Raw genomic sequence first — 27,377 nt, 5'->3', positions numbered from 1 at the left:
TCCACAACTAACAGGGCTGTGGCATTGCAGTGGTCTGCCAGCCAATCCCTGCATGAGGGCTGGCTCTCAAAAGAGCGCCAACATGCAGAAATGAAGACCACGAGTACAGCACGAGTATCGCGAGATTACTCGGTCCCCGCCGAGCAGCCCGAGTACAGCGATACTCGTGCGAGTACCGAGTAGTTACAAGCATGCTCGCTCATCACTACTTATAACCTGACTCTGCCATGTTTGTGTTTATCCAATTGGCCATATATTAATGTTTTGAATATCACAAGACCTATGTGAACAGCTCTTTGCATTTATTATTAACGCCCCATTGTTGGTTCTGTGTGTCTCTGCCCACCTCTCCCCAGTCTTCGAGGGTTATGTTTGCAGTCTCTTTTGCCCTGCTATGCCTATTGTCTGTATGTTTTTATTTATTTTTCTGAGTATTTAATAAAGCTAATATGTTTTATAAGGATTACCAGCATCATGAGTATTCCCTTGAGGATATAAATGGTTTGATTGATATATAGGATGCTATCCTGACTACTTAATTGCAAGATGTGGAATGTGTGGTTCTGCACTACTGTAGGAACCTACGTTTGACTCTGAATCACTTCATTTTTATTTATTTTTTTTTTTAGAGAAAACATACTTAGAAAAGAGAGCTGGGTCATTATCTCTGACTGCTGGTCCAACAGGCAGGTACCTGTGAGCTTCTGCACCAAAACTGCAGCATGTGCACAAAGCCTTAGGCTATGTGTGCACGTGTGTGTAATTCATGCAGTTACGCTGTGCTTTGTAGCGCAGTGTAACTGCATGCGTCCTGCGTCCCCTGCACAGTCTATGGAGATTGTGCAGGGGCCGTGCGCACGTGGCATATTAGAACGCAGCGATTCGGCTGCTGCCTGAATCGCTGCGTTTTAAGAAGTGACATGTCACTTCTTCCGTGCGCTTTGCCGGCAGCTCCTGCTCTGTCTATGGCTGGAGCTGCAGGCAGAGCGCACGTTCTCGCCGGCACCATGCGCTTCAGAACGGAGCTTTTCGGCTGCGCTCTGAAGCGCACCTTTTAGGTGCAGCGCAGAGCGCACACATAGCCTAAGAGTAAAAAACCTGTACATCTGCAATCAGAGCAACTAGTCTCAGATTTGTGTCACCTGTGGTTGGCACAGCATGAATCTTCTGTCAAATTACCCTTCATGTCTATAGTGAGAACCTTCTAAATATGTTAGCCAACAGCACAGATATTTCATTGTAGACCTTTAGGGATATTGCCTTAAAGGGGTTGTCCCACAAACAAAGTACATTTTAAAGTGCACCAATCACCAGGATTTTCCCATATAACCTAAAGCCAGAACTATTCTGGCATTATCATGCTGATTCTATACATACCTTTAGTTGTCAGCTAGGATGTATAGGTTTTGAAACACAAGTAAAGTTTGTAAAGTGAGCAGCTTTTTCATTGGCAGCAGCTGTCGATCAGCTAATAGCTGGGGTGGGTTTTCAGTGTTTCCCGCCCCCCTGCCTGATGTTCCTTCCCCTGTTATATATGCTAATTCTGTTATTGAAGCATTTTATTAAGTGGCTAGAAGGACCTTTGCTGATGTCATAGCCATGGGACCAGAAGGGACGGGGCCTCAGCCAACATAGTTGATACCAGGAAGCAACATTATTTTACTGTTGACTGAGGTCCCACCCCTTCTGGTCACATGAGTATGACATCAGCAAAGGTCCTTCCAGCCACTTAAGGGAGAACAACAGACAGGTGGGAGGGAATCACTATGAAAACCCACCCTGGCTATTAATCGGCAGCTGTTGCGAATCAAAAGGCTGCTCATTTTACAAACTTTACTTGCTTGTGTTTCTAAAACATTACATCCTAACTGGCAACTGAAGGTATGTATAGAATCAGCATGATGGTGCCACTGGCTTTAGGTTACATAGGAAAATCCTGGTGATTGGTGCGCTTTAATGGTTAAATCTTGAAATAAGTTCCACAATAGGATGTTTAGGTTTTTTTTTTATAAAAACAAAAACAAAGTTTCTGTACGGAGAATCATATACTGCTCACAAAAAGTTAGGGATATCTTGACTTTCAGGTGAAATTTATGTAAAATGTTCACGCCACAGTGATATTTTATCATGACAGTAGAGCATATAAGTTAGAAGCATGCAATGGTGGTATGTTTACCTCAAACAATTTATTGAAACAAACCGACCATCCCCACCCAAAAATGTCAATGTCTCAATAACTTATGTCGCCTTGAGCATCAAATCCAGCTTATTTTCTGCTGAGGCATGGCATCCCACTCTTGTAGAAGGGCGACCTTAACGTCATTGGGGGTCTGGGGTACAGGGTTACAAGCTTCTACAAGCTGACACAACTGATGCCATAGGTTTTTTTATGGGATTCAGGTCTGGAGAAAGTCTAGGCCATTCTGTGAGGTACCCCAGTCACCAGCAGACGTTCCCTAATAATGCGACTTTGATGAGCTGTAGCATTGTTGTCTATGAAGATGAAACTAGGCTGGTGTTGTCATGCAGAGGCACAATGACTGGATTAATGATATTATTCATGTAGTAGGGGCTGTCACTGTACCATTCACAATATGCAGGGCAGTTCTGTATTGACTAGACACACCTGTACAGACTAACACCACCACCAAAGGCTCGTCTGGTGACAGCAGTGGCTGAGGGATAGCGCTCTCCTTGGTGTCTCTTACAGCACAAATTATGACCATCATCGACGAGTGTAATTGACTTTCATCAGTGAACAGCACTAAGGCTCACTGGTCCCTCATCCAGCAAGATGATGATGATGCCTGTGCCTGGTGGTGTGGTCAGGTACCATTGCAGGTCGTGTAGCATGCAGACCACGCTGATGTAAAGTTTGGAACGCTCTGATGTGACACTTGGGTGACTATGTGTCCTTTAAGCCTTGTGCTCACATTGCTTTTTTCCTTTCTTTTTTTAAGCAATAAATGCAAGGAAAAAGCATCCCAGCAAAGTCTATGAGAATCCTGACTTGCTGTGCACATGCTGTTTTTTTCCTTGCAGTTTTTGTTGCTGAAAAAAGCAGCATGTCAATTATTTCTACTTTTTTTTTTTTCACAAATTGACTTCAACGGAGTCAGTGAAACACGCAGGAAAACACATGTGTAATGCCCATGTTGCTTTTGTTTGTGCATTTATGTGCTTTGTTGACGTCACTGGGGTGTCTGGCAGCCATTGTCTCATCTCGCGGTCTTTACCGTGGGACCCACTGCAGGCAACCCCAGGGTCATCACATGGTGAATAGAGCTCACGCCAGTGGATCACTGGGGTTTCCCGCAGATCCGCCGGCATGAATTCTGTTCACCTTGTGAAGTCACCGGGGTTCCCTGCACCTAGGCCTCGCAGTCATGACTGCGGGACCTTGCTAGAGGGAACTCCAGTGACGTAAGTGGCCTGGTCTGTGAGGCCATTCATACCTCAGTAACCTGGGGTCTGGGGAGGGCGTCCTAAGTGTGGGATCACAGGGCACAGCAGTGCATGATGGAACTTGTGTAATAGCACACAGTAAGAATAGATAGGGGAAGTGACTGATTTAAACATCAGAGCTGCAGACACCAATTAATGCTGTCTGCATAATAAAAGTTTTATATAACTATAATAAGAGTATGGATGCATTTTTTTTTTTTTACCATGTTCACAATATGATAAAACTGATCTGGCAATATGATTCTCCAGGTCAGATATCAAACGTATAGATTTTTGTTGTTTCTTTTTTAGGTGGTGAAAAAAAAAGTTCCAAATTTTTAAGAAAAATTATTTACTTGAATCACCATTTTCCGAGACCCATAACATATTCATTTTCTGGGATGTGGGGCTGGGTGAAGGCTTATTTGAGCAGACATTTTTACAGATACCATTTTGGCATAGATACGATGTTCTGATCATCTCTGCATTTTATTGCAATATTGCGCGGGCCAAAAAACCCCCAAATTTCTGGAGTTTATTTTTCATTCTCGTTACATTGTTGGCTTTTAAATTATTTTTTTTTTTTTAAACACCTTTTACCGTATTTAATAGTCCCCTCAGAGGACTTGAAGCTGCAATCGTCCGATCACTTGTTCTGTACATAGCAGTGCATCAGCTAAAATCACGATCTCCTATGACAGCCAGCTACGGCCTGCCTTTTACAGGAGGATTGTAATGACAGGCACAGAAGTCATCAGTAGACCCCCAGCTGTCATGGCAACCCATCGGCACACCGCAAGCATGTCACAGGAGCGATGATGAGCATATATAATAACACACCCGCCTGCTGATGCGTGAATGCCGCTGTCAGAGACTGACATTTAACAGTTTAAGAGCTGCGGGAGGTGGTTTGATCCACCCACAGGTGTTAAAAGGCACATGATGACTAACGAAATCAGCAATCATGTGCAGGGAAAGAGGTGGGCTTGGCATTTGAGCCCACATCGAAGGCAGGGATGCTACCATCCAATTGTAGAACTCATTCCAAAATCTATTGACTGAAATGTAGTTTGAGAGACAACCCCTTTAAAGGGGAACTCCAGGGAGATGGAATATTTTTTTTTTTTAATGGCCATAACTTCATTAACTATTAAGATAACCTGCAATTCAATGTCACGGTGGAGCTACTCTTCGGTGTCCTCCCCCCCCTCCCTTCTGGGAGGGCACGTCACAAATCAGGGGGTGTGGCATGTTCTCAAACTCTAGTAGCAGCCAGCTCCCCGACAATACTTGTCTGTATTCAGTCGGAGATCAGGGCGCATGGCCAGCCCCTGCCAAGCAACAGTCGGTATAATTATGCTCTGCTTGCTGTTCCCTTCCCCTCTGAAAGTATGACTGTATAATTTCTTAATGACTGTCTAGGTTCTTGGACATATAAAGAAACTGCAAATACAAGCAGCAATTCACTGCTCTACCAGCCATGTCCAGATCAGGTCAGGGGATATGGCTTGTGGATGCCGCTCAATTTTATATTCTCTTCCCCTGGAAGTGTATGGATAAATTGACAAGTAGGTGATATTCCATTTGTCAATAAGGGGGTGTCCTTATGCAGTGTCAGAGTGATCGCACTGATTGGACAGTAACAAACTAGAGTCACTGACGAGGAGAAAGATAACAGCTGCTAAGTTTTCTTCTAAATTTGTAGGACGAGTAACAGGAATAGCACACTGACCAATAGTTTGGGTAGCATGAATCTAAAGTTGTTAGGAAATACACTTCAAAAGAGGTGTTGTGTGCATCCCTGAAGGTCAACGGCAAAAAGACCAAGGATCAAATATGCTTGGGACAAAAGGATAAACAAGCAACAGACCGGGAGCTATTTAAAGGGAGAGTCCACTACTGGCCAAGCCCTATTTACTGCCACAGTATGCGGATACATAAATAAAGAAATAAATAAAAGCACACATACCTACACGACCACTCTGAGCATTGCGTGTTTCACCTCTTCCCCCTACAGATAGTGCCATGATGTCACGTGAGCACTGTACCCCATCAATGGCTGAAAACTTTATAGCTCATGAGCACCGCAGCTCATTAATGGCTGCTAATTGTGTATGGCTCGTGAGCACTGTAGCTCATCAGTGGCTGCTAATTGTTTATGGCTCGTGAGCACTGTACCCCATCAATGGCTGAAACCTTTATAGCTCATGAGCACTGCAGCTCATTAATGGCTGCTAATTGTGTATGGCTCGTGAGCACTGTAGCTCATCAGTGGCTGCTAATTGTTTATGGCTCGTGAGCACTGTACCCCATCAATGGCTGAAACCTTTATAGCTCATGAGCACTGCAGCTCATTAATGGCTGCTAATTGTGTATGGCTCGTGAGCACTGTAGCTCATCAGTGGCTGCTAATCGTTAATGGCCCTTGAATGCTGCAGCTCATTAATAGCTGCTAATTGGTTTTGGTTTGCGAGCACTGTAGCTCATCATTGGCTGCTAATTGTGTATGGCTCGTGAGAACTGCAGCTTATCGGTGGCCACTAATTGCCTAGGGCTTGTGAATGCTGCAGCTTATTAATGGCCGCCAATTGTTTATGACCCGTGAGTACTGTAAATCATTAGATCAGTGGCCGCTAATTGTTTATGGGTCGTGAGCACTGTAGCTCATCAGTGGTCACTAAACTATTCATGGTTCGTGTACACTGTAGCTCATCGGTGACTGCTAAACTGTTAATGGCTTGTGAATGCTGCAGCTCAATACCCGCTAATTGTTCATGGTTGTGAGCACTCTAGCTCATGAATGGCTGCTAATTGTTTATGGCTCGTGAGCACTGCAACTCATTAATGGCTGCTAATTGTGTATGGCTCGTGAGCACTGCAACTCATTAATGGCTGCTAATTGTGTATGGCTCGTGAGCACTGCAACTCATTAATGGCTGCTATTTGTGTATGGCTCGTGAGCACTGTAGCTCATCAGTGGTTGCTAATTGTTTATGGCTAGAGAATGCTGCAGCTCATCAGTGACCGCTAATTGTTAAGGGCTCATGACCACTGAAGCTCATCAATGGGCGGTAATGGTTTATGGCTCGTGAGCACTGTAGCTCATCAAAGGCTGCTGTTTATGGCTCGTGAATGCTGCACCTCATCAATGTCGCCAATTGATTATGGCTCTTGAATGCTGCAAATCATTAATGGCTAATAATATTTGGTTTGTGAGCACTATAGCTCATCATTGGCTGCTAATCGTTTATGGCTTGTGAATACTGCAGCTCATCAATGCCCGCTAATTGTCTATGGCTCATGAGAACTGTAGCTTATCAGTGGCTGCTAATTGTTTAGAGCTCGTGAGCACTGTAGCTCATCAGTGGCCGCTGTTTTTGGCTCGTGAGCACTGCAGCTTACCGATGGTCGCTAACTGGTTATGGTTCATGAATGCTGCAGCTTATCAATGGCCACTGATTGCTTACGGCTCGTGAATGCTGCAGATTATCAATGGCCACTAACGGCCTATGACTTGTGAGCGCTGCAGCTTATTAATGGTCGCTAACGGTTTATGCCTTGTAAATGCTCCAGCTTTTCAGTGTCCACTAATAGGCTGCAGCGCTCATGTGCCATAGACCATGAATAATGCCATGAGATGATTGTGGAACAGCACACTGGAATGCTTTTTATTCTTATTTTATTCGGCACAATTGAAAGCGAAACCAGAGAAAGTGGGCAATCTCCTTAATACAAAGTATGACATTCAAAATAAATATTTCAAGATCCATAATAAAAACATAATTGGACTTGTTCAAATATGAGATGCTTACTTGATGTTCAGCATGAATATGGTCTCCAGTTGGCCAACGGTGCTTACTATTATTGTAACCACCTCCACCACTTCCACCACCCCCAAGTTGCTCGCCATGTTGCCTCTGGAAAAAATAATCTACCATAGCATCATCCTGGGAGCGTCCAGCCACACCCATAGAACTGCCAACCGGACTAGCATGGGGGCCAGCAGCCAATGCAGAATGGGATGGGTGCGGTGGTGGCTGCTGCTGGCCCACCGGTCCAGAAGTCAGGACCACGGGCATGTTGTGGTTAAGGGTGCCTTCTGTATATTGTTTCAGGTGGGGGCTGAAGGAGTCCTGCCAGAGAACCGTTTTCCTCTTCAAGACACATGCAACGCTCATTCCACCAACACCTACAAAGAGAGAAATAAATGAAAATTAATGATGCGCCATGAATAATAAAATAAGCATCTTTTAATAAGCTGAATACATGAATATAAAAACAAACTTGCCTATGTGCATATATTGCAGATCTTATAGTGGGTTATCGAATTTTGGATTACATCACAAACATTCAAATTCAGCACAAAGGGCATTTTTTCACCATATTGTGCAAGTCCATAGGTCAGACATTTTTCTAAATTCATGTATCATGTATGTCACTGCGGAAGTGGTACAATAAGTCAGTGCAGACCAATATTACAAGAAAAAAAAAAACCCCGAACATTATGCCCAGACTTTTTCCCCCTCAACATTTCAGTGGGACATGAAAGCCTTGTTTACATGAATGTGCTACAAACCACCAGCACATGTCGGCTGCAGCAAATTAGTAGCCCCAGTATAGCACATCCACCAAGGCTGCGGAGAGCCCACAGTGGTCATGTGCAGGCCGCTTGTAGACAAAAGCAGGATATCATGGTGGAGACATCAACGGATCACCCAGGTAAAAGATGGGAGGGTACAGGTTTCTTCATATTTTTGAAATTGTTTGCCCCAATTAATAAATCACATTTATCAAATTCACCATGCTACAAGCTCTGATCACAGAACGGGCCATTAGTCTCAATTTTTGCAGCATCTCCTTAAGACTATGGGCTCATTCAGACGACCGTTCCGTCTGTCCTGGTCAGTTCCTGTTTTTTGATGACCTATTGACAGGACCATCTTTTAAATCTATTTTGTGTAGGATCTGATGGCACATGGAACCACTTCCGTGTGCATCAATTCTTACAAAAAAAAAACCAGATCGGATGCCGTATGTCCGTTCCGTTATTATGGAACATGTCCTATTCTGTTCTGTAATAACAGACCGTGACTCAATGCAAGTCAATGGGTCTGGAAACTACACGGAAGCACTTCCGTCGGGTGCCCCTGCAGTCTGTCCCACTCCCGCGCCAGCCCTACAGCTGCCTGCACTGCAATGTGTCCACAGCTGGACGGGGATGACAAGCGCAGACATGAGCTCTCCCAGCCAATGGGGCACATTCTGTTCTTCATTGACTGGGACAGTGAGTATGGATCATCGTGGGACCCCCTTATTGGATTACGCCGGCCCTGGATTTGTTTTTTTCTTTGGTGAAAGAGGAAATGTGTTGGGGGGGCTGGGAGGTTACATAAAAATTTGTGTCCTATAGATGTCGGGTATCTGATATACGCCGTGACATCACAAATCCCAGGGCTTGATGTCAGGAGACATTTCACAGCTGGTATGAACCACATATATTACCCAATTTGCCACTGCACCAGAGCATTCAGGATGAGCTGGGTTAAAGTCCTGGGACTGGTGCATCTAATAGATGCGGATATTCCGGCTGGCTGATGGGCTTCCAATAACGTGAGTCTCCCCAGCTTAATACCAGCAAGCAGCTGTGAGGCTTTATCTTGGTTGGTATCAAAATTTTGTGGGGTGAACCACAAGCCTTTTTTTTCCAAATTACTTATTAAATTTATTGCACTGTATAATATAGACCCGCCCACCGTGATTGGTTGCAGTCAGAGCTGTCACTCAGTGGCGGGGGGGTCTCACTACAACCAATCACAGACGCCGGTGAGAAGGGAAGCAGTAAATATGAAATGAGCAGCCGCCCCGATTAGAACTAAAAGCTTCTGCGGGAGAAGTGCGACAGCCATGCCAATGATCAGTGAGTATGTAGCGCTTGCTCCTACCCCTTTGCGCTGGAGTCTATTCCCCATAGACCTTACATGGGGACCAGCATCTGGTCAGATACCTTGGACTGTATGCAACTCCTTCCGTTTTTCTCTGCGGACCGCAAAAAAAGAAAAAAAAAAAAAAAACACGGAAGTCACACGGACCGTATATACCGGACGGGACAGTTGCGGTTGCCAGACGGATTAAAAAAAAGCAAAAACGGAACGGTCGTGTGCATGTAGCCTATAGGCTATAGTTTGTGAATGGGAGAACCACAGGGATTTCCAGTACTTGCATCTGCCAGGTTCAGTAGATTACAGCCTGCAGGTAAGGAATAGTGCATATTGACACCAAGCAAGATATTTTACTAACAATACCTCTAGATTAAACTTATGATAAAATATATTGTTCGATTACTAATGCAAAACAATTTGGTGGCCCAAACATAGTAAATGTGGGTGACACTATATCAGTAACACACCAACAGCTTCCACAATTCAGGTAAAAAAAAAAAAAAAAAAAAAAAAAAAAAAAAAAAATATATATAAGCACTCACACAAGAACATACACAGTGATTACTATATAAACAGCTAAAAATCACTCGTCATACACCCATCAGTAGGATGTAAAGAAAAGAAATTCTTTCCATGACATGTTCCCTGTTTAAGGGTCTCTACTGGTTTTAGCTTCAAAATACTGAAACCCGACGCTGATCTAAATACTGCTATTTGTGAATAAGACCTTAGTGTCGCTAACAGGATACAGAGCTTGACATTTGACCTCGCTTTTAATTTTAGATAGCTTACTATATCCCAATGTGTTGGCCACTAGAAGAACAGAGCTTTTCCATTTGCATTACAATAAAACAATATTTATTGTACAATTTTTTTTTTTATTTTTTTTTTACTACTGACAAGTAGTACCTTTTGTCAATTAACTTCAAGTAGGGTTAATAGAGAACCAATGTGTAGACGTCTGTTTCCAGTAATCCAAAGCTTGGATAAATCTCCAGCTGACGCACTTTGGCTAAAGTGGCTTTGGAGGGGGCGGGGGGGCAGTTTAATAGATTCCTGCTCACTGGATGTGTTAGTAGTCCACAGGATATTAGCTTTGTTGCTTTACAATACCAGTTTTGTCACTGTCACTAAGCCAAATAGGGCAAGTGCATTTGGCATAATTTGACTGCAAAGGTCTTTACCAGTTAACACCAACGCCCCCAGTGAGATATAAGTACATATGTGGTGAATATAAAAAGTCAACACACCCCTTTTAACATGCCAGATATTTATCATACACATATATATTACCAATAAAAGTCATATCAGACCTTTTTCCCCCATCTTTAATATCACCTATAATCTGTACAATTCAATTGAATGAGATGAAATTTTTTCAGTTGGAAAAAGAAAAACTAGATATTTAAAGAAATGTGGTGCCATATATACGCACACACAAAGTAATGCTTCAATGAAATACCCTTTTCAATTTTTAGCAGAGCCCTGAAGGTTTGGAAGTGTTCATAATCCAACCCCCGCATGCACCATCGGACCATCGGATGTTTTACCACACGCTTTTGGCAAAACATGGCTATGCTTGGATGTCTTACGCCCCTACTCCACAGGCCAGAAGAATATGGGAGATTGTGGTGACAAGCCAGAAATTCCTGCAGCCTCATTGCTGTAACTTAGTGTTTTCTATACAGTAAAACATACTCCGTATGATTCTCTAGATCAGTACAAATATGGCAAACACACAGATTTCTCTTTATTTTAGTGGTGAATAGAAATTCTGAAGCTTCCCAAAAATAAATAAATTCTTCTAAGGCTATGTGCGCACGTGTACGTATTACATGCAGTTACGCTGCGCTTTGTAGCGCGTCCTGCATCCCCTGCACAATCTATGGAGATTATGCAGGGGCCGTGCGCACGTGGCGTCTTAGAGCGCAGCGCTTCGGCTGCTGCCCGAATCACGCGTTCTAAGAAGTGACATGTTACTTCTTCCGCACATAGCCTTAGGGTGCCATCTTCTCAGACATGTCTTTTTTGCACCCAAGTCAATATTTTCATACTATTTTGGTGTATACATGCCTAATTTTCCATTCCTTTCTAGCAGCCATAAAACTGTAATTCTGCCATTTGAGAGGGGTTTTTTTTACTCATTGTGCCCTTTACAGAATAGGTTAAGTTTATATTTTGATACAGACTTTAACAAAAGTAGCAATACCAAATATGTTTATGTTTTTTTTCCCTTTGTATTTGTGATCGCAGCGGTGCACTGACTATTTAACATGCGTTTGAAAGTGGTTGGTTAATTCTGACCATAATCACATCTCCAATTACACAAGGGTGTTCATACACAGTGGGAATCTGTCAGCAGGTTTTTGCCACCTAATCTGAAAGCAGCATTAGGTAGGGGTAGAGACCCTGACTCCAGTGATGTGTCACTTACTGGGCTGCTTAGTGTAGTTGTGATAAAATCACTGATTAATCAGCAGTAGATCATTAGAGGACTACTTGGCCTCCTGTCAGGTAGTCCAGCATATTTATGAGCTCTGTATAACTGCTAGACCTGCAGCAGAGAAACCATTGTTAAAAAAATGACAGCAAAAAGCCCAGTAAGTGACATCGCTGGAATCAGGGTCTCTGTCACATTATGCTGCTCTCAGATGGGGGAGCAAAAGCCTGATAACCATCCCTTTAACCCTTTTGTGACCTTGGACGTATATATATATATATATATATATATATAATATATATATAATATATATATATATATATATATATATTATATATATGTAAAATTATTTATATTATATACATGCACACACAGATACACACACACCCTAGGTCGTGTCCACCCCGGTAACCAAGGGCTCCAGTGGTGAGCCCGTGGTAATCCCTGCTGATCCAATCAGTAGACATGTCAAAATCTAACTGTGCAATTTAGATGGCCACAGCAGGGATCGCATTGTTCCCCGCTCTCAACAGCGGGCCCATGGTGTGGCCATGGTAGCGCGGGGTCAGCTCATGACCACTGACTACCATGACGTGTTTTCTGTAACAGCTGACACTCACAGGAAAGCAGCATTGACGCTGCACTATTGCCTTGATCAGCACACGCAATCTGATGGTAGAGTCCCTAGGGGCACTAGTAAAAAAAAAAACTAAAGTTAAAACCCCCCACTTTTCAGCCCATTGAAAATAAAACAAAACAAAACAAAAAAAAAAAAAAAAAAACAAACATTTGGCACCGCCACATTGAGAAATATAAAATAAATTAATCTGATCAGTATATGGCATAGCGTTAACAAAACTTTCCAAGAGCCAAAATTAAGTTTTTTGGTCGCTGCAATAAAATGCAGTAAAGGAGAGAAAAAAAGAAAAAAAGAAAAAAAAAAAAAGTCGCTGTATATAGGGATCAACCAATAAGATTTGTTCAATTAACAAACGGTAATTTTATTGATACAACATTTGTGCATACATAACCACACAAGACAGTGAAAAGGTCAATGGATTAAAAACATTTAAAATACAAAAAATCAACGAACACCCCAATACATAGCTCCATATCAGGAACCTGACGCCAAAATCCCAAGTAGGACTATACTAGGTGTATTACTCAATAATAAATATATGTTCAGGTGCAGGACATGAGTGTGATCTATCACTGCAAACCATATATCCTATCACACACAAAAGTATAGTACTATATCTGACACCACCATAAATACATATAAAATGCTAACAAACCACCAGCAGGGTAAATGTTATAATTTCAATGTGCCGGAGTCAAATGGTTAAACAAGGCAAACCACTGACCACCCAGAAACATCCAAGTTAAATCATCAAATTATATTACCACCCACTAGAGGTTGCATAATGAAGTGGTGCAGGCTCCCAGGATCGGTGTGAGTATGGGCTGTTGCCCCACGCGTATCGCCACAAACAATGTGGCTTCTTCAAGGGCCAAAAAGTAATTGAACCCATCACTGACCATAGTGCCTTTTATCCCATGAGCCGAGCACTTACCAGCTGTGGTTAATTTTGCCCAAGTGCTGTCTGAGGCATGGTATCAGAACCCGGAAATAACCAGGTCAGTAAAACAAGTTCAAATAACACTCATCCCCCACACACATCATAGAATATGCACAACGGTAAAAGAACAGCGGTGAGTATATTCATCTAATTCAATGAACTCACATATACCGTACTCATAATGCCCACCTGTGATCCAATGTCAACCAAAAATGGATAAGTATATTTTTTTTTTCTTTTCCCTAAACAACCAAAATCTTAAGCGGACTATCCATATTGCGCATGTCTGGTAACCCAGCAACACAGGTAAACAGGTAGGACATGAATTGCTACAATGATCCAGCCGGCGCGCATACAAGCATTAAAGATTGCCTCATATTATGATATCAGCAGACCCCCCCTGATAAAAAAAAAAAAAAAAATAGTTATCCAACATGGTAGAAGGAAAATTATCATGTCATGAATGCAGAAACACCTACATGTCAGAGTCGGGTTGAGAACACGGGTTTCTCAGGTTTATCGTATATACATCCCAGTGCGTTTACTCCACACTAAGGCTATGTGCGCACGTTGCGTAAATACATGCAGTTACGCTGCGCTTTGTAGCGCAGCATAACTGCATGCGTCCTGCGTCCCCTGCACAGTCTATGGAGATTGTGCAGGGGCCGTGCACACGTGGAGTCTTAGAGCGCAGCGCTTCGGCTGCTGCCCGAAGCGCTGCGTTCTAAGAAGTGACATGTCACTTCTTCCGTGCGCTTTGCCGGCAGCCCCTGCTCTGTCTATGGCAGGAGCTGCAGGCAGAGCGCATGGAATCGGCTTTTTTTTTTCTCTACGGACATTTTCTGCAGCGATTTGAAGCGCACGTGTGCTCTGCAGATCGCTGCAGAAATTTCTGCAGGGCTAGTACGCAACGTGCGCACATAGCCTAATACTCCGATGGGGGAGCAAAAACCTGATGACCATCCCTTTAATCCTTTCATGACCTTGGACAGTGTGTGATATATATATATTATTATTTATATTATATACATACACACACACCCTAGGTCGTGTCCCACCCGGTAACCAAGGGCTCCAGTGGTGAGCCCGTGGTAGTCCCTGCTGATCCAATCAGTAGACATGTCAAAATCTAGCGTTAACAAAACTTTCCAAGAGCCAAAATTAAGTTTTTTGGTCGCTTCAATAAAATGCAGTAACTTGCAATCAAAACTGAGCATCTACATAAAAATGGTATAATTAAAAATGTCAGCTCAAGACAAAAAATAAGCCATCACGGAGCCCCAGATCCCGAAAATGAGAACGTTACGGGTCTCAGAAAACGGCACCAAAAGCACTATTCTTTTCGACAAACGTCTGAATTTTCGCTCTTAGATAAAGGAAACAAAAAACCCCAAAACAATTGTGCAATCGCACTTTTTTTTACAATTCCACCGCACTTGGAATTGTTTTCCCTGTTGCCAGTATACTATTTGGCTAAACACTAATGGTTTCATTCAAAAGTACAACTCTTCCCACAAACAACAAGACCTCATATGGCAAGATTTAAGAAAAAAAAAAAAAGTTATGGCTCTTGGAAGAAGGGGAGGGAAAAACGAAAATGAAAAATCGCCAGGGGGTGAAGGGGTTTAAGGGAATCTGTCAGTAGGTTTTCGCTATCTCATCTGAGAGCAGCATATACAGTATGTAGGCAAACAGATCCTGCATCCAATGATTTATCACTTAGATTAATGGGGGAAGCTGTCTGACACAATCACAATTTTTAGATTTAGCCATCTAGCAAAACCTCATCCATCACATGTCTATGGCTCACGGTGGACTATTCATGTCCAAGTTTAACTTTTAGAAGACCACCTCTGCTCAAATCGCCACTTAGCTCCCATGTCTATGCAGAACAACATGTAAAGAGTTTCCTTTCAGATCTTCAAGGGTACCTGTCAGGTCCAATATGCAGCCAGGACCATGAGCAGTTCTGTGAGCATATTGCTAATCCCTGCCTAGCGGTCCGATATACACTAGCATAGATAAACAGATCTTTAGAAAAAGGATTTCTGAAGATCCTTTATGATATGCTAATGAGCGCAGGGACTAGTCGCAAGGGCCCCACAGGGGCATACCAACATTCTATTCTATGTCCAGCATCATCGGCAGTGACAAGCGTACCTGTGTATATTGTCACCGCCACAGACACCGGGTTTAGGGTCAACCTAGTGTGCATGATCAGAAGTCCCGTCATTTCCAGTCATGCGCACTTGACGTCTGTGGAGCCAGGACGCTAAGGGTATGTGCGCACGTTGCTTTTTACCTGCTTTTTTGCTGCTTTTTCTTCTGCGCTGTTTAATGCCAAAATGGATGTGTTCTTCTATTCAAGCCAAGTCTATGGGAATTTGGGTTTCTTGTTCACACTATTGTTGTTCAAAATGCTGCCTTTTTGTGGCAGAACTTTGGTCAAAAACTCAGCTTTTCAAAGAAGCAACATGTCAATTGTTTTTGCCATTTGGGTTTTGCACTGCAAAGCTGAGTTTTTGACCAAAGTTCTGCCACAAAAAGGCAGCATTTTGAACAACATAGTGTGAACAAGAAACCCAAATTCCCATAGACTTTGCTTGAATAGAAGAACACATCCATTTTGGCATTAAACAGCGCAGAAGAAAAAGCAGCAAAAAAGCAGGTAAAAAGCAACGTGCGCACATACCCTTACACCTAGCTTCATAGTGCACATGAAAGGAAGTGCCAGGACTTCTGATCATGTGCACTGACACTAACCCCAGCAACTGAGGTAGTGGCAATGACACAGGTACACGAGTCCCTGCTGATGACGCTGGGCATTGAATAGGATGTTAACATGCCCAGAAGGGCATGCTACAAGTGCAGACTAGTCAGGGGAAGAAACGCCCTTGTGACTAGTCACTGGCCTCATTACCATATCATAAAGGTTCTTTAGAAATACTTTTTCTAAAGATCCCTTTATCTATGCTACCAGATACAGGGAGTCGGGACGGTTAGGCAGGGATTAGAGATAAGCACCCATGGTTTTAGGTGCACTGGGTACCTGTCAGGTTCACTTTAAGAAAACTTAAGGAATTGACATGATTGTGTAGCATTCTAAGCCAGTCATAATACTATAGTGTGCCTGAGTGTGGTGCTGAGGTTTACAATTACATTGACAATGAAATTGCAATTAACAGGTAATAATGTTCAGGCACGTTCTAGCAGTAAATACATCCGGAAGCCACTCAATGGTAATCATGTCTATATAGCCGACAACATGTATTATAGCCTTCAGAAAAGCACATAAGTAATTCACCCAAATTGGACCAAACTATTTACACCGATCATGGGACAAATGAAAAGCTTTCGGTTTTAAGGCTATGTGTCCACGGTAGAATGTACCTGCGGATTTTTCTGCATGAAAATCCGCGGATTTGCCGCGGATTTTGATGCGGATTTTTTTTTTTTTTTCCCCATTCTATACCCAAAATCCGCACCAAAACTGCAACAAACAATTGACATGCTGCAGATTTTTCCGGATCAAAATCCGCGGCAAATCCGCAGCAGAAAAATCCGCAGCATGGACACAGCATTTCCAAAATGCCATTGAAATGGCTTGGAAGTGCCGCTGCTGCAGATTTTCGGGAAATCCGCGGCAAATCCGCAGCGTGGGCACATAGCCTTATAGTCAAGCAAACATTAGGCCCTGTGCACGGGGGTAAAGGTCAGAGGACACCTTGGGCAGCTGTACCATGGTTTGGTGGACACTATGCAGAAGATATCCCCAATAGTTATTTCTACAGAAAACAACTGCAATACAAGGCATCGAACAGGACTAAAAAAATACAATGATACAGTACCAGCCCAGTGTACCTCTGAAGAGTTGCCACAATCCTTACAAAACTGAGCCATAATAAGGCTATGTTAATGAGGCCTTTGTAAAATATAGAGTGTGCACATGCATATTTTCAGCATCTTTCACAGACTAAAATATACAGCACATTGTTAAGACATGCGGGCACCTCGCCCAATCAGCACCCGTCGTCTGTCTCCCCGCCTTCAGACATTTCAGCAGGATGTGAGCGCTGTGCTGGCTTCCTGCTCAAATGTCTGAAGGTGAATAAGAAAGATGGAGCTGATTGGTAGCGGGCCCACATGTTATGTCACATCGGCTCCAGGAACACAGTTTTAATCATCGCTGGAACTACGGCCACAAAGGAGGAGATTATAGGCTGATTTATTTTTACAGGGGCAAACAAAGAATGAGAAGAGGGTGTCCAACTAGTAGACAATGCCTTTAAGTGATGTTATTTTGTTCTTTTTGAAAATGGTGTTCAACATCTTCAGGACTGGGGCATTCAACCAGGAAAAAAAAAAAAAAAAGTTGACGAAGAAAGTGGTTTATTGCAATTCAGACATTTCTGACTAAGACTAACTTTTAAGAGAAAGAGAGAGCGCGAGCGAGAGAGATTATGAACTTTTCTTTTCATTATTTGAGGACTGACATCACTGCAATTTTTTTGTTATTTTGACCATTTCTCATTTTCAGAAAATACAACATTTATTGCTTGGAAATTCGGAGACATGTCAGTAGTTTATTTACATTTTACTTAAAAATATAGCTAGAAAGAGGGGGGAAAAAAAAAAAAAAAACAGAAAAACTGACAATTTTGCAGTGGTCTCAATTTCTGCCAGAGCTGTGTGTGCGAGCGTGCGTTCGTGCAAGCATGCATGCATATATGCATTTATACGTACATCATGTATGCATGCATTCAATTGAAGGCGGAACCCGGCATAAAACATCCAAAAAATGGTCAGAAGTATAAATAAAACTTCACATTTATTCAGAAAATAAAAGTAGTATAAAATAAGCTCCTCCGATCAACTCGTTTCAGACGCAATCGTTCTTAGTCATGATCATCAAGGGATACAACTTGAAAGCATTTAAATAGTACCTAGCCAAGGGAAATGACATTATGCAAAATACATACAAAAAAATGACAAATTATTTAGAAAAATATCAAAAAAGATACATCCGTTAATAGAAATACAATAAATCTGTTCTTTTATTTAATCCCAAAGGGAAGGAGGTGTTCATTTGAAAAATAAATAAAGCTTCCTGATAATGAAGTACCGTATTTTTCGGACTATAAGGCTATGTGCCCACGCTGCGGATTTACCGAAAATCTGCAGCAGCAGCACTTCCAAGCCATTTCAATGGCATTTTGGAAATGCTGTGCCCATGCTGCGGATTTTTCCGCGGCGGATTTGCCGCGGATTTTGATCCGGAAAAATCTGCAGCATGTCAATTATTGTTGCGGATTTTGTTGCGGATTTTTCCCATGCAAGTCAATGCAAGGTGTAAAATCCGCAAGAAATCCACAGGTCTGTTCCCACAGGCTCTTTTTCCTGCGGATTTGGTGCGGATTTCGCAAACAAATCCGCAGGAAGTGATGTAGGATAGTTCAGGAAGAGGAAGTTTCACCATTTTGTAGTATAGAGTAGTGGCAGTGTAGTCGTGTTGTGTCCGGACTCTGGATTGCCAGCTAAAAGCAGCTAGTTACAGGCTGCTTGCTTTTAGCTGGCAAAACAGGATCCCAGGTCTTTTTTCACAATTCTTTTTAAAAAAAAAAAATGTGCTCCGCTGTATTTTCACTGTCCAGCCCGATGCAAGCAAGCAACTGGGGGCTGTGCTTCTCAGCGGCATAAGGCTGAAGCATTCTCTGCCCCTCCCGCTGAGAAAAACAGTCCTCAGCTGCCCCTGAAAATGGCGGCTCCGTTGTGAAGCGCCATTCTCAGGTGCTGTACCGAGGCTCATCCAGCTGCCCTGATGCATTTGGCTGGCTGGGTAATACGGGGTTAATGCCAGTTTTCTGCAAACTGGCACTAAGCCCGAGGTTCATAATGTCATGCCTGTGTAGACACGGCCATTATGAACCTCCGTTTAGTAATAAAGAAAAGAAAACACTTTTTTAAAAAATTTTATTTGAAAGAAAAACACACACACATCCCTGATTGCCATCTTTATTACTCCCTGAATCCCCCGACGATAATCCATGACAGCTCCAATGTGCATCCGGCTGACCCGGGCACTGACGTCAGCCGGTCACAGCAGCCGTCAGTGTATTATTAAATGCTGCACAGCTCTTTTCCGGCAGCTGGGAAAGTCTGATATCAGAGCCCTGGTCAGCTGACTTAATTCGCGAGCGCAGGCGGGTCAGCTGACTGCACACCGACAGCTGACGATGTGCAGTCATGTGACCCGGGCACGGACGTCAGCCGGTCCCAGCAGCCGTCAGTGTACGAGATGCTGCAAAGCTCTCTTCCGGCTGCTGGTACCGGCTGACGTCCGTGCCCGGGTCAGATGAGTGCACATCGGAGCCCGGCACATCAGCTGGTCGGTGTGCAGTCAGCTGACCCGCCCGCGCTTGCGAATTAAGTCAGCTGACCGGCTGACTTCTGTGCCCGGGTCAGTTGATGCTGTGAAGTCAGCTGACCCGAGCTCAGCTATGAACTGAGCTGACCCGGCCAGTGAGTTCTGCCGCTCCCAGCAGCCGGCAGAGAGCTTTCCTGTGATATTGGCCTGGATTAACCTCTGAGGCTTGGGAGTAATAAAGATGGCAATCAGGGATGTGTGTGTGTGTTTTTCTTTCAATTAAAATTTTTAATAAAGGTGTTGTGTTTTCTTTTTTCCCAAATGGAGGTTCATAATGGCCGTGTCTACACAGGCATGACATTATGAACCTCGGGCTTAGTGCCAGTTTGCAGAACACTGGCATTAACCCCGTTATATTACCCAGCCAGCCAAATGCATCAGGGCAGCTGGATGAGCCTCGGTACAGCACCTGAGAATGGCGCTTCACAATGGAGCCGCCATTTTCAGGGGCAGCTGAGGACTGTTTTTCTCAGCGGGAGGGGCAGAGAATGCTTCAGCCTTATCCCGCTGAGAAGCACAGCCCCCAGTTGCTTGCTTGCATCGGGCTGGACAGTGAAAATACAGCGGAGCACTTTTTTTTTTTTTTTTTTTTTTAAATAACAGTGAAAGGGAACATGGGACCACATTTTTTGGCTATAAGCTGCGGCCACCACCACTAGGTTATTATATACAGCCTGTTAGAATGTAAGAGCCCAGTGGTGTTGGCCGCAGCTTTTCTGTATAAGCACACTGTGAGACTGCTAACAAAATGGATAATGGAGAAGAAAGGAGGGTTGGGACAGGAAATTACATAAAGAGACTTTTTTTGCCTTCAAAACAGTCAAAGCTTTATTCAGAAACACATTAGAGTACAATGGACAAAATCCGCATCAAAATCCGCAACGAAATCAGCGTCAAATCCGCAGCTATGCTAAGGTGCGGATTCTGGGGGAAAGCTGCGGATTTTGAGGCACAAAAATCCGCAGCAACATTCTCTCGTGGACACATAGCCTAAGACGCACTTTTTCCCCCAAATGTTAGGGGAAAGTGGGGAGTGCGTCTTATAGTCTGAATGTAGGGCTGCGGGGAATGAGGGTGCTGCGGTGGAGCGGGTCCATCAGCGGCACGAGCTGGCTGTAGCAGCGCCTGCCATGACCACATGGACAGGGTCATTTAATATGCATGCCCATCCTCCCGCCCATCATCTCCGCGCTGAAGCCGGCGCTGACAGGTGGGCGTGATGATGGGCGAGGGATAAACATCCAGCCCTCATGATCACCCCTGGCAACTTCAGCCTGCAGTGATCATGTGCGGCTGTATTCACTGCCCCTGCGCATCATCATCAGCGCGGGGTGCAGTGAATCAGTACACTCACCGGCCACGATCCCTGCAGCACCGCGATGTCCTCCTGTCTGTGCCGGCGGCGGCTGTGTGGAGACTAGCGGTGCGCACACCGATGATGTCATCGCTGTGCGCACGTGTCCACACGCAGCCACCGACAGCACAGATAGGTGGGCATTGCAGGGAGCTTGGCCGGCTCTACTCAGCGGCGCTGCTGCTGACACAGACGGGAGGAGGAGCGATGCTGCAGGGAGGGAGGTAAGGTGAGTATGAAATTTTTTTTTTTTTATGTGCCACAGGATGCGGGCTGTATAACAGGATGAGAGCATATAGCAGGATGGGGGGGAGGGGGTCTATGCAGGATGGGGGGGGTCTATGAGCAGGATGGGGGGGGGTCTATGAGCAGGATGGGGGGGGGGTCTATGAGCAGGATGGGGGGGGTCTATGAGCAGGATGGGGGGGGTCTATGAGCAGGATGGGGGGGGGTCTATGAGCAGGATGGGGGGGGGTCTATGAGCAGGATGGGGGGGGGTCTATGAGCAGGATGGGGGGGGGTCTATGAGCAGGATGGGGGGGGGGGGGGGTCTATGAGCAGGATGGGGGGGGGGGGGTCTATGAGCAGGATGGGGGGGGGGGGTCTATGAGCAGGATGGGGGGGGGGTCTATGAGCAGGATGGGGGGGGTCTATGAGCAGGATGGGGGGGGGTCTATGAGCAGGATGGGGGGGGGGTCTATGAGCAGGATGGGGGGGGGGGGTCTATGAGCAGGATGGGGGGGGGTCTATGAGCAGGATGGGGGGGGTCTATGAGCAGGATGGGGGGGGGGGGCTATGAGCAGGATGGGGGCGGGGGGGGCTTTGAGCAGGATGGGGGGGGGGGGCTATGAGCAGGATGGGGGGGGAGGGGGTCTATGAGCAGGATGGGGGGGGTCTATGAGCAGGATGGGGGGGGTCTATGAGCAGGATGGGGGGGGTGTCTATGAGCAGGATGGGGGGGGTCTATGAGCAGGATGGGGGGGGTCTATGAGCAGGATGGGGGGGGGTCTATGAGCAGGATGGGGGGGTGTCTATGAGCAGGATGGGGGGGTGTCTATGACAGGATGGGGGGGGTGTCTATGAGCAGGATGGGGGGGTGTCTATGAGCAGGATGGGGGGGGGTGTCTATGAGCAGGATGGGGGGTGTCTATGAGCAGGATGGGGGGTGTCTATGAGCAGGATGGGGGGGTGTCTATGAGCAGGATGGGGGGTGTCTATGAGCAGGATGGGGGGGTGTCTATGAGCAGGATGGGGGGGTGTCTATGAGCAGGATGGGGGGTGTCTATGAGCAGGATGGGGGGGTGTCTATGAGCAGGATGGGGGGGGTGTCTATGAGCAGGATGGGGGGGTGTCTATGAGCAGGATGGGGGGGTGTCTATGAGCAGGATGGGGGGGGTGTCTATGAGCAGGATGGGGGGGTGTCTATGAGCAGGATGGGGGGGTGTCTATGAGCAGGATGGGGGGGGTCTATGAGCAGGATGGGGGGTGTCTATGAGCAGGATGGGGGGGTGTCTATGAGTCAGGATGGGGGGGGTGTCTATGAGCAGGATGGGGGGGTCTATGAGCAGGATGGGGGGGGGGGGGTCTATGAGCAGGATGGGGGGGTCTATGAGCAGGATGGGGGGGGGTCTATGAGCAGGATGGGGGGTCTATGAGCAGGATGGGGGGTCTATGAGCAGGATGGGGGGGTCTATGAGCAGGATGGGGGGGGGTCTATGAGCAGGATGGGGGGGGTCTATGAGCAGAATGGGGGGGGGTCTATGAGCAGAATGGGGGGGGGTCTATGAGCAGAATGGGGGGGGGTCTATGAGCAGGATGGGGGGGGTCTATGAGCAGGATGGGGGGGTCTATGAGCAGGATGGGGGGGTCTATGAGCAGGATTGGGGGGTCCTATGAGCAGGATGGGGGGGTCTATGAGCAGGATGGGGGGGGTCTATGAGCAGGATGGGGGGGGGTCTATGAGCAGGATGGGGGGGTCTATGAGCAGGTGGGGGGGTCTATGAGCAGGATGGGGGGGTCTATGAGCAGGATGGGGGGGTCTATGAGCAGGATGGGGGGGTCTATGAGCAGGATGGGGGGTCTATGAGCAGGATGGGGGGGTCTATGAGCAGGATGGGGGGGTCTATGAGCAGGATGGGGGTCTATGAGCAGGATGGGGGGTCTATGAGCAGGATGGGGGGGTCTATGAGCAGGATGGGGGGGGGTCTATGAGCAAGATGGGGGGGGGTCTATGAGCAGGAAGGGGGGGGGTCTATGAGCAGGATGGGGGGGGGTCTATGAGCAGGATGGGGGGGTCTATGAGCAGGATGGGGGGGGGGGTCTATGAGCAGGATGGGGGGGGGTCTATGAGCAGGATGGGGGGGGGGTCTATGAGCAGGATGGGGGGGGTCTATGAGCAGGATGGGGGGGGGGTCTATGAGCAGGATGGGGGGGGTCTATGAGCAGGATGGGGGGGGGGGGGTCTATGAGCAGGATGTGGCCATATGCCAGGATGAGGGACATATACTGTATATACAAGGCAGGAGGATCATTACCAGGATCGGGTACCTTAGTAGAGAATTTGGGACATTACTACCATAACAGTGTCACAGCAGATCCTCGCCCCATAACAGTGTGTCATGACCACATTTTTTGCTTAAAATTTTATTTTCCTATTTCCGCCTCTTAAACAGGGTGCGTTTTATAGTCCGAAAAATACGGTAAGCGAATTCTGTCTCCACCTCTTCTATTACCATGAAACTTTTTTTTAAGAGCATGGATCTCAAGGTGGTTTGTGTTACTCTGATATACCAATCTAACATGCTGGGAAACACTATAGGGAGTACGGGTAGAAATATGTTTGGCATCATACCAGATGCTCTGCGATTCTGGTGTGTAACGCACGACTTGTGCAACCAATATATTGGAGCTGGCAGCTCCTGCAGGTGATAGCATAAACAACAAAATAGTCTCCACAATTAAGAAATTGTTCATTAGTATACATTTTGTTAGTAGTGGTAGCAGCAATGGTTTTTTGTTTGACAAAAGGACACGATCCACAGGATTTACTTCCACAGCGGTAAGAACCTGTAGTGGAAAGCCAACCACGATATGTAGATTTTTTTTTTTTTAACTAATTTTAGTATAATCTGTAGGGGAAATAGCAGCTCCTAAGGTGGAACCCTGTTTAGAAACAAAATTAACCCCGGGGCCAAGTATTTTTCTAGTGATCTCATCTGAAAATAAAAAACTGGTAAATATTTTTTGACTAATTTTTATAACCTGTTGATAATTGATACTATAATTAGTAGAAAAAGTTACCTGGGAAGAAGTAGAAAGATTATTATCAGAGTTATCATGATAGGCAAGATATTTTTGCCTGTCATGTAAATCAACTTTCTTTTTGGCTCGTTCTATGGTGGCAACAGAAAATCCCCTATTTTTAAAACAGTTTTTGAATACGCGCACATTCTTTGTTATAATCAGCTTGGTGTGAACATGTTCTTTTAGCACAAACAAATTCACCCACAGGTAAGTTGTCTTTAATATGCCTGGGATGGCAGCTGGCCGCATGTAGCATAGAATTACCTGCTACCGGTTTGCGGAAAAGAGTGCGAACTACATCACCTGTGGCAACAGAACCAGTGAGCAAAAGATCAAGACATGCTATACTATTAGAATTCAAATTATATGTAAATTTGATATTGAAAGGATTGTTATTTAGATAATAAAAAGGGATCAATTCACAAGAACCATTCCATACAACCAAACTATGAATCTAAAATAATAAACAATTTGATTGAAAAATGGATTTGATTCATTATAGATATAACAATCCTCCCAATAATTCATGTAAATTATTTCCACCAAAGGGGAAAATTTGGCTCCCATAGAGCAGCCAAGTTTTTGAAGAAAAAAAATTAGAAAATTTGAAAAAATTATTTTGTAACAAAAACCAAATAGAATCTAGAATAAAATTCTGAAGCTGAATAGAGTATTGTGTACATCTGTTTATATATTCTTTAACCCCCTTAACGACCGCGGGCAGAAAAATTACGTCCTAGCGGTCATAACGTTACTGCCTGCGGTCTGCCGTCAGCAGCATGCTGCGATCGGCGCACATCTCAGCTGATTTTCACAGCTGAGATGAGTGCCTGCTAGGCACGAGCAGAATCGTTATCTGCTCGTGCCGTTTAACCCCTTAAATGGCGCTGTCAATATGTGACAGCGCCATTATAAGCGCGATCGCGGTAAACTTTTACTTACCCCCCGATGCCGGAAGTCACGTGACGCGATCACGTGACTTCCGGTAGTTGTCATGGTAGCACAGGGTCATGTGATGACTCCTGTACTACACATAAATTGCTTTCACTTTCGCTGTGCCCGCGGCCCAGTGAAAAAGAAAGTGAGCGTATCTGCTGTTTACAGCTGTGTAGCTGTGATCAGCAGATAGTGCAGAGCGATCGGATTGCTGATCGCTATAGCCCCCTAGGGGGACTAGTAAAATAAAAAAAAAAAAAAATAAAAAACAAGTTAAAAAAAAGTTTTAAAAAATTAAAACAAAAAAACCTAAAAAGTTCAAAACACCCCCCATTCACCCCATTAAAAATTAAAGGGTTAAAAAAATAAAAAAACACATTTGGTATCGCCGCGTTCAGAAACGCCCGATCTATCAAAATATAAAATCAATTAATCTGATCAGTATACGGTGTAGCAGCAAAAAAATTCCAAACGCCAAAACGACTTTTTTTGTCGCCACAACTTTTGCGCAAAATGCAATAAGAGGCGATCAAAACGTAGCATCTGCGCAAAAATGGTACCGTTAAAAACGTCACCTCGAGACGCAAAAAATAAGCAGTCACTGAGCCATAGATCCCGAAAAATGAGAACGCTACGGGTCACGGAATATGGCGTAAAACGTGCGCCACTTTTTTCGGACAAACTTCCGATTTTTTTTAACCCCTTATATAAAAGTAAACCTATACATGTTTGGTATCTACGAACTCGCACTGACCTGAGGCATCACACCCACACATCAGTTTTACCATATAGTGAACACAGTGAATAAAATCTCAAAAACAATAGTGCTATCGCCATTTGCCATTTTCCAGTACACCATATGGTAAAACTTATGGTTTCATTTAAAAGTACAGCTCGTTCCGCAAAAAATGAGCCCTCACATGACCATATTGACTAAAAAATAAAGTTACGTCTCAGAAAAAGGACGAAAAAAAAAAAAAAATTGAAAGCGAAAAATCGTCCGGTCGTGAAGGGGTTAATGGACATCAATGCTAAGGAATGAGGAATTGAGGAGTATAATGAAGAGACATCACATGGAATCCAAACATAATTTGAAAACCAATGTACTGTATTCAACACATTAAAGGGAACCCGTCATCAGAAATTTAGCTATAAAGCTAAAAGTTCCCCCCTCTGCAGCTCCTGGGCTGCATTCTAGGAAGCTTCCTATAGTTTTTTTTGGCCCCTTTTATTCCAAAATAAATACTTTGTAAACTGGTACCTTTTCGTATGGAAATTTCTAAAATCTTCCATGGGGGCGGGCTGCCTGGGGTCCATTGTTGTCCTCCTGCAGATTTATGCCGCCCCCGAACGCTGAATTTCGAAAGTTCAGGACGCCGCCCCTGGGTGCCCGTGGTCCCGCGCATGCGCTGTTACACTGTAGCGGTGCCGTGCACTGCGTGCACGGTGACCGCTAGTGACGCTTTGCGCGGGCACGAGGTTATGGGCGGCGCTGTGAGTGTCATCAGTAAGTGCCGCCCATAACCTCGTGACCGCACTTTCCCCTATGACTCCAGCGTTTTGCGCAAGCGCTCGCTGGCCTGATGCCCGGACGTCCGCTCCTCCCATCTATTTCCTGCTGCTGAGCAGGATGGGAAGGAGGGGACGTCCGGGCATCAGGCCAGCGAGCACTTGCGCAAAACGCTGGAGTCATAGGGGAAAGTGCGGTCACGAGGTTATGGGCGGCACTTACTGATGACACTCACAGCGCCGCCCATAACCTCGTGCCCGCGCAAAGCGTCACTAGCGGTCACCGTGCACGGCACCGCTACAGTGTAATAGCGCATGCGCGGGACCACGGGCACCCAGGGGCGGCGTCCTGAACTTTCGAAATTCAGTGTTCGGGGGCGGCATAAATCTGCAGGAGGACAACAACGGACCCCAGGCAGCCCGCCCCCATGGACGATTTTAGAAATTT

General features: G+C 45.1%; 1 protein-coding gene across 6 annotated transcripts in view; it reads right to left on the bottom strand.

Annotated features, from left to right (window-relative positions):
- Nucleotides 1-27,377, bottom strand: part of PUM1 (pumilio RNA binding family member 1) — a 137,256-nt gene that overhangs the window by 93,902 nt on the left and 15,977 nt on the right. For all 6 annotated transcript variants that reach the window (XM_075335960.1, XM_075335957.1, XM_075335958.1 and 3 more), the window contains exon 2: nucleotides 7,257-7,633. In XM_075335960.1, the coding sequence (XP_075192075.1) occupies nucleotides 7,257-7,622 (366 nt within the window). In that variant the 5' untranslated portion in view covers nucleotides 7,623-7,633. The remainder of the gene's footprint in view (nucleotides 1-7,256; nucleotides 7,634-27,377) is intronic.

Source organism: Anomaloglossus baeobatrachus, chromosome 2 (assembly GCF_048569485.1).
Source record: "Anomaloglossus baeobatrachus isolate aAnoBae1 chromosome 2, aAnoBae1.hap1, whole genome shotgun sequence".
Taxonomy (NCBI): domain Eukaryota; kingdom Metazoa; phylum Chordata; class Amphibia; order Anura; family Aromobatidae; genus Anomaloglossus; species Anomaloglossus baeobatrachus.
This window is presented reverse-complemented; position numbering and strand designations above follow the sequence as displayed.